Here is an 8,267-nt window from a genome sequence, read left to right as displayed (position 1 = left end):
TCTCACAAGTCCAATGCCTCATACAAGGTTAATTTTGCCAGCTGGGTTACGTCAGCCTTGTGTGGGTGAGCATATGAATTTCCTGTCATGTGTTGCACCGTCCAAGATTGGCCATCATTATCCACTGCTAATTCAATTGTGTTGACGCATTAGGATGACACTCCATAATGACTTTTGAAGGAGACTGATGGCAATCGTTTGAAGCTAGAATTACATCCACAGGCTGGACCAGGAAAGGTCATTCATAATTAGGTGTTCAAGTATCTCTGGGTTTAGTTCTCAAGTGAGGGGACGATGGAGTGTGAGATCGGCCAGAGAATCGGAGCAGCAGGAGCTGCATTCACTTTACCAAACGGTAGTAAGAGAAGCCAGAAGACAATGTTCTTGATCTACAGGTGAATCATCAATCCTACTGTGACATTATGGTCATGAAATGTGGACCATGACCAAAAGAACGAGACCACAGATACAAGCAGACAAAATGGGTTTTCTCAGGAGGCTGGCATCTCCCTTAGGGATGAGGTGAGAAGCTCAGTCATCCGTGAGAGACTTGGAGTTGAGCCGCTGCTCCTTTGCTTAGAAAAGAGCAGTTGAGGTGATTTGGGCATCTACTGCTGTTCCTGGCATGTTCAACTGAGATGAGGCCACGGGGCAGAACGAGGACGAGTGGAGGGATTATATCTCCACTCTGTTCCAGGAATGCCTCTAGATCCTGCTGTCTGAGCTGGCTAAGTTCACATGGCCAGGAAAAGGGTTGTCTGGGGCCCCCTGCAGGAACTGCTGCCTCCGCGACCCGACCTCAGGTAAGCGGTTGAAGATGGATGGATGGATGGATTTTCACATTCTCTTCAACATCTGTCTTTCTGCACTCCTCCATTGTCTGAATTTTGGACTGCTGTTAAATAAATGTCAAAAACACGTGGCCTATATTTTTATATATTATATATATTATATATATATATAATTTTATAATAATAATAATAATAATAATAATAATAATAAGTGTGCTTATATTATTAAGTTCTGCAGGCACTTAAGTTGCTCTAACATATACTTGCAAAGTAGCCTGTCTATTAACAATAATAATAATAATAATACTGGCATGTGGATTAAAATGCTTCGTTTTTATTGAACAATACGGGAGATACTTGTACTTATCGCGGAACGGATCGCTTTGTAACATCCGTGGCTCGGGGTAAGCACTTTATATTTGAAATCTGAACGTTTATGTACATGTGAGAGTTGGCAATGTAAAAAAATCGAACACCACTATAAACCAGGGACTCTTGGCACCATGGTATGACAGTCATGTTTCAGAGCTAACCTGTGATTGGCTAAAAGTGTTTTCTGTCACTGGGTTATATATATATATATATATATATATATATATATATATATATATATATACACACACACACACACACACACACATACACACACACACACACACACACACACACACACACACACACACACACACACACACACACACACACACACACACACATACACACACACACACACACACACACACACACACACACACACACACACACACACACACACACACACACACACACACACACACACACACACCGAGAAGGCATCCACTTCACTGGAGCAGTAAATATTTACACTAAACAGCACAACAATCAGACAGTGTGACTGTTACTGTAGCAACCATCACATTCCAGACTCCATGACTTGTCATTGCCTGTTGAATCCAGTCAGACCCTCTTTATAGCTAGAGGCTATAGTCAACTCTGTCTGTCTGTCTGTCTGTCTGTCTGTCTGTCTGTCTGTCTGTCTGTCTGTCTGTCTGTCCACAACTGCAACACGCTGCTGTATATACGGTCGGTATGTGCTGTTAAGCTGGATGCATGTTGCTTTGATTTCATGAATGAAATAGAATACACACTACATTTCCTCAAACCTGATTTAAGCAGACAAATACAAAGTCATGGTTGAACATTCTCTGATAATAGAGACAATGATTGATAATGTGATTTTACACCATTACTTAATACAGAAGCAAGATGCCCTATTCTAAACTTACTAGAACACACTGGCACTGAACGCCAGCAATGGTTGAGTGTCGAAATCTGTCAAATATTTGACAGGTTTCCACAGGCTAACCACCACTACTGTTGATGTCAAGCTTGCTGTGTGTTCCAAAGCCTAGAGGGTATGTATTAGAAGACATAACATGATTACTTTACATTATACAGCGGCTCCCCCCAATCCCCCTTTTATTATTTTTACGGGGCCAGGCTCTGCAGAGCAAGGCTCCGTTTTGATATTGGCATTATTTTTCTTCTCCTTCTTCTTCTTCTTCTTCTGCCACTTTTCGCAGTTCTGGCTGAACCGTGCTGTCGCTTTTTACGAAACTCTGCCACATGGTAGATGGTCATGAAAAACTATCAAGAAATAATTCTCAAAATCTTTCGTCAAAAGGTGGCGCTATAGCACTCAATTGAAAATGCCAACTTTGAACAGGTATGTTTCTCCTGGGTTTAAATGTTTTTCAAACTGCTCAATATGGCGTAAAATCTAAGGGCGGAGCTTACTGGTGATAGATGTGTTCCTCATGAGTCAAGGTACATGTGTAAGCAAGTTTCACAGCTGTCGGCCAAACGAGGCATGACTTTTGCCTGTTTAAAGTTTGCATTTAAAAAAAAAAATTATATAGCGCCCACCCTTTGACCAATTGGAGTAAGATTGGTTTCAGGGATACTTGGAATGACCCTCTACATTATTGCAAAGTTTCAAACAAATCTGAGTCTGCATGTATGTGTTAGGGGCAGATGAATAATTGTCATAAAACTGCAATATTCATTGGCTCATAAAAGCTTAATTTTTTCACTTATGGAAAATCCACTTCCCCAGTTTGTCGGCATAGGTCCAAAGCTCATGTGTAAAATGTTTCGTACAGATTGCTCAAAGATCCCAGGAGGAGATAGATTTTTACTGTTTTTCATACAATTCAAAATGGTGGGAAATCTAAAGGTCAGAGGTCAAAAGTCAGAGAGTGAAAGTTGTTAGGCATGAGGAGACGCATGTGTGTATCGAAGTTTCATGGCTGTGGGTCAAACAGGGCATGAGTTGTACGGTGTACCTGTTCAAAGTTGGCATTTTCAATTGAGTGCTACAGCGCCACCCTTTGGCCGATGGTTGTGAGTTTCGGGCCTTGGCCGTTTGGCATAGCCCTCTACCATATTGCCGAGTTTCGTAAAAAGTAACCACACGGTTAGGCCAGAACTGCAAAAACGGCGGAAGAAACAGGGCAGTTTCAAAGAGGCTTTGAGCCTGATAGGCCTCGAAACCTCAAATAGTACCTATGTGTACCCCTAGGGGTAGTCATACCCCTATTTAAAAAACACTACTCCACAGTAAGAGCCTACAGTTGTCATATAATTGTAAATGAATGCAAGATTTTCTGTCATGTTTCTCAGCTTATAGCAAATGGAATGATGATTGTGTTACATTTATATAATTTTTTTGTTTAAACCAGTGTTCTTTTTCTTAAAGGAGTAGTTCACCCAAAAAAATATTTATTTTCTATCAATTGCACACCCCATGAAGCCTTGAATCCATGGATTTATTTGTGTGTTTGTCGCATTCCTAAGCCAATAATTTGATTCCTGTCTCCTACCGGCTAATGTATCCGGTAGGAGACACAAAGTAGACTCTTTGTGTCTCCTACCGGAAATACACCCGGGCATCAAATCATTGGCTTAGGAATGCGACAAAAAACAAAATAAATCCATGTATTCAAGGCTTCATGGGGTGTGCAATTGATAGAAAATAAATCTTTTTTTGGGTGAACTCCTCCTTTAAAGCCCCCCTTCTTACATCTGACTGAATTAAGCTGAGACCCCCCACATGTTGTGTGTGCGCAGTGGGCCTGGAATTGAACCTGAGACCTCTGGGTTCCAAGGCGGGCTCTATAATCATTCAACTATGGCCGCACCTTGAGCAGTGCATGCTTTGAATGATGTGGTTGGTTGGTTGGTTGGTTGGTTGGTTGGTTGGTTGGTTGGTTGGTGTGTGTGTGTGTGTGTGTGTGTGTGTGTGTGTGTGTGTGTGTGTGTGTGTGTGTGTGTGTGTGTGTGTGTGTGTGTGTGTGTGTGTGTGTGTGTGTGTGTGTGTGTGTGTGTGTGTGTGTGTGTGTGTACTATGTAACAAAAATGTATAGGCAGGTCAGACTGGTCTGGTGACAGAGTACCTTTATCTATCATACGATCTCTTTGGTTACGTCACCATTCTTAACTATAAGAGAAGGGTCTCACACACAGACTGCATTGAACCTTCTACTGGAGCTGAACATACACTCAACACACTCAGACGTCCTTTGATCTGAACAACAAGCTACAACTCAAAGACTTCAAGATGATACTTGTTGCTGCAGTTCTGTTTCTGGCTGTAACAGTCCACTCTGCTCCTCGTTGTGGAATCAACCAGGATCTGGACTGTGAGGAAAACTACAACAATGGTGATCATGAAATTCGGGAAAATTCTAGAACGGCCGCGCCATTTATGTACAAATGTGTAAATCCCAGAGCTAAATTTTGGTCCCAGTACGACACTGATCTGGACTGTGACAATGATCTCGACCTGGTTCTGGACTGTGACGAAGTCTCCACAGCGAGTGGTGTGTACACCATCAACCCCACTACTCCACCTGCCAAGGTCTACTGTGACATGGACACAGATGGAGGGAAGTGGACAGTCATCCAGAGAAGAGTGGACGGCACTGTGAACTTCTACAGACCCTGGGCTCAGTACCGAGCTGGGTTTGGAGACGCATCAGGCGAGTACTGGCTGGGACTGGAGAACATGCATGTCCTTACCAAGGACAAAAAGTATGAGCTGAGGGTGGACATGGAAGACTTTGAGGGAAACACAGCGTTTGCCTCTTACTCCTCTTTCTCTGTGGGTTCTGAGGCTGATGGCTACAAGCTGCAGGTTGCTGGCTTCCAGGATGGAGGAGCAGGAGTCTCACTGGACTATCACAATGGAATGAAATTCTCAACCTTTGACAAAGATCAGGACACGTGGAGCGGGAACTGTGCAATTAAATATTACGGTGCATTTTGGTACAATAAGTGCGTCCATGCTAATCCCAATGGTGCTTACCTTTGGGGAAAGACGCCTTACTCCACAGGTGTACACTGGTTCCACTGGAAGTGGGATTTTTACTCCCTGAAGGCTGTAGCGATGAAGATCAGACGTGTTCCTTAAACATGTTTAGGTTCGCATGCATGTATTTTAGAAAAGCACAGCCGTGGTATAAAAGGCATGATGCAATATTTACTCTTTTTCATGGTTTTAATTTGGGTTTTTTTCTCTCTTTGGGATTCTCTCTTTGGGACTCTGTTTAATCCTAAACTCATACAGTAGATATCTGTATTATTATCACATATTGTTACAGTGGTGACCTGTCAGGGCTTTTAAATGAATACATAATCCAAGATGTTGTGAACATCGTCATGAATAAAGAGATGCATGCAAAGACAAAGCAAGGTGTATTGTGTAATGCTTTACTTAAAGGTCGGGTCTATACTTCGTTATAATCACATTTACAATGCATTATAAGGCTTCATAACACTAATGTTTATAATGATACATAACAACTTATAACAAGGTTTATGAAGTATTTTCCGTGTTGGTCAAATTACATTATTATGCTTAGAAGAACAGCATATTATAACTACCATACTTTTGTATTGTAGCTTGTTTTATAAGTATATAGAGGGTCTAAGTGTTTAGAGTGTATGTTATGCAGAGAGACTCCTTTACAGAATAAGCTTGCTGTTACAAATATGCACAGGGCAGTGGTGGAAAAAGTACTCAAAATTTACTTGAGTAAAAGTACAAAAGTATTATATGTCTGTACACATTTTTTTGTACTCTCATCAGAGTTAAGGGAACACTAGTGATGATGATACAGTGTAGATTGGGACCCCCAAGACATTTCAATGGTTGAGTCCCTGGCATATCTTTTCAAATGGGGGTCCCTGGGCTAATATTTGACAATTTGGGGGTCCTTGATGCGAAAAAGGTTGAAAACCACTGGTGTAAACCATGATTGACAGTAGAATGTGGAGGAGGTTGCGTGACAAGGAAACAAATACATTTGCCAAAAGTTGCATCTTGTTCCATCTGTGAATATCCATCATTCCATCAAGTTGAATATCTAGTTTTGGATAGACAATTAGACATGCAACATTCATGTGCACACAAGCACCATAACAACACCGATTTACAGTTAAGTTCTTAACATGTCAAAATAAAAGTTCATTAAATATAGTAAACTTGTTGTGTTGCCAGGAACTTAACCCATTAACACCTGAGGTTGATTCTACAAATGCCTTCTGAATCAGTATAGTTCTCAAACCTGTTCGTGCCAAGGACCCCAAAAATGATATGTATTTGGACGCGGACCCGCCATCTGAAAATGTTTTGTTCCAGGGACCACCAGATTTGTGTTAAAAAAAGTCAAGTCAAAATTATTCAAAATATTTCAAACACTTTCAAGATTTTTCAAACATAGTTAAAATATAGTAGATCTACAAGCTCACAGCGCGGCACGAAGTGATGCACTGTGAGCTTGTATATCTGCTATTTTTGAATAGCCAACGTTAAAATCTATAAAATGATGCAGATGCTTTGCCGGTTTTAACAAGTTAAAGGATGTTTTTCTTTTCACCAAGCTCATAATGCACATAATGCATAATCGTGCATAGCTTTATTACTGAGAAACTTATAATAATAATAATAATAATAATAATAATAATAATAATAATAATAATAATAATAATAATAATGTATTATTATTATTATTATTAGTTCCCTTAATACAAAAAGCTAAATAATAAATACTGTACATGTTCCACCTCAGATGGTAAAATGTTGATTTATCATACAAATGTTTTTTTTCATGTAACAGCTGACTAGTTTTGCAAGATGCTGAAGACATCATTATGTTTGCACATATAGTACACTGCAGCATGTATCTCACATTCCTACACATTTCAGTTTTCCGCTATATACTCCAAGTTCTTTATACTGCTCCTTTTCCTTCAGTCTATGCATGTGTATGAAGATGAGAGAGATGATAGATAATCATTTTTAGCCAAAGGTTTGACAATTTTTTATGCAATTCAATGAATGGTATTATTTTATGTGAGAAATGATTTCATGCATTTGATAGTTATTTTATGCTAAACCTAGAATCCCAGATAATTTTTTCCTCTCCAACATGCATCCACCCCGCAAACAGCACAAGGACACAGATACAAACATGCATGCCCACACAGAGGGACCCTGCACACAAAAGCACACCTACCTCAAAAAGAACCGTCTGATACAATAAAGGACTGGCAAGAAAATGTAATCGGCAGCAACAGATTAGATCCGAAGAATTCCTGATCTGTTTTTTCTTTTTGTCCACCAGTGCATTACATTTTGTCAGGTGGACAAAGTTGTCAATCAAGCCGGCAAACCTATTTTAGTGTCGTCAATGGGAGAGAAGAGAACGTTCACTCCCTCAATAGAGGGCCGAGATTAAAGCAGGCCAAGCAGAGAAGAGGTCATTTTGTGGACTGATATATTGAGAGTATGACTCAGTCCACCCCACCACGCACGCACGCACGCACGCACGCACGCACGCACGCACGCACGCACGCACGCACGCACGCACGCACACACACACACACACACACACACACACACACACACACACACACACACACACACACACACACACACACACACACACACGCGCACACCTCAGTGAGTCAGACGGCTCTGCTGCAGAAACAGTCCGTGACCACCAAGCCATATGGAGTCACTGTGATTTTCATCAAAGGCACGTATAATTACGTACCTGATGATGTTTCTGAGTTTCCTATCAATGCACATCGATTGCTATACTCTCAGAGTCAAATAAACACTCCGGAGCTGGTGTGATGATGATGATGAAGAAGAAGAAGACAGTGTTGATGATGTGTGTGTGTGTGTGTGTGTGTGTGTGTGTGTGTGTGTGTGTGTGTGTGTGTGTGTGTGTGTGTGTGTGTGTGCGTGCGTGCGTGCGTGCGTGCGTGCGTGCGTGCGTGCGTGCGTGCGTGCGTGCGTGCGTGCGTGCGTGCGTGCGTGCGTGCGTGCGTGTGTGTGTGTGCGCGCGCTCGCATGCACACATTTGTGTGCATGTAGGCTTTATGTTAATACATACGTGTTTACATATGTATGCAAATCATCAGAATTGA

At 41.4% G+C, this 8,267-nt stretch overlaps 1 protein-coding gene across 1 annotated transcript; it reads left to right on the top strand.

Annotated features, from left to right (window-relative positions):
• Positions 1–294: 294 nt before the first annotated feature.
• LOC308076969 (microfibril-associated glycoprotein 4-like) lies at positions 295–5,241 on the top strand (the record flags this gene model as incomplete). The annotated part of the gene is made up of 3 exons (XM_080417494.1): positions 295–395; positions 698–803; positions 4,579–5,241. 3 exons carry the CDS (start codon positions 295–297, stop codon positions 5,239–5,241), a joined length of 870 nt encoding a protein of 289 aa, XP_080273620.1.
• Positions 5,242–8,267: the final 3,026 nt, after the last annotated feature.

Source organism: Gymnoscopelus braueri (genome assembly GCF_963280865.1).
Source record: "Gymnoscopelus braueri genome assembly, chromosome: 21".
NCBI lineage: Eukaryota > Metazoa > Chordata > Actinopteri > Myctophiformes > Myctophidae > Gymnoscopelus > Gymnoscopelus braueri.
Note: the sequence above shows the minus strand (reverse complement) of the source record. Positions and strands in the feature narration are given on the sequence as shown.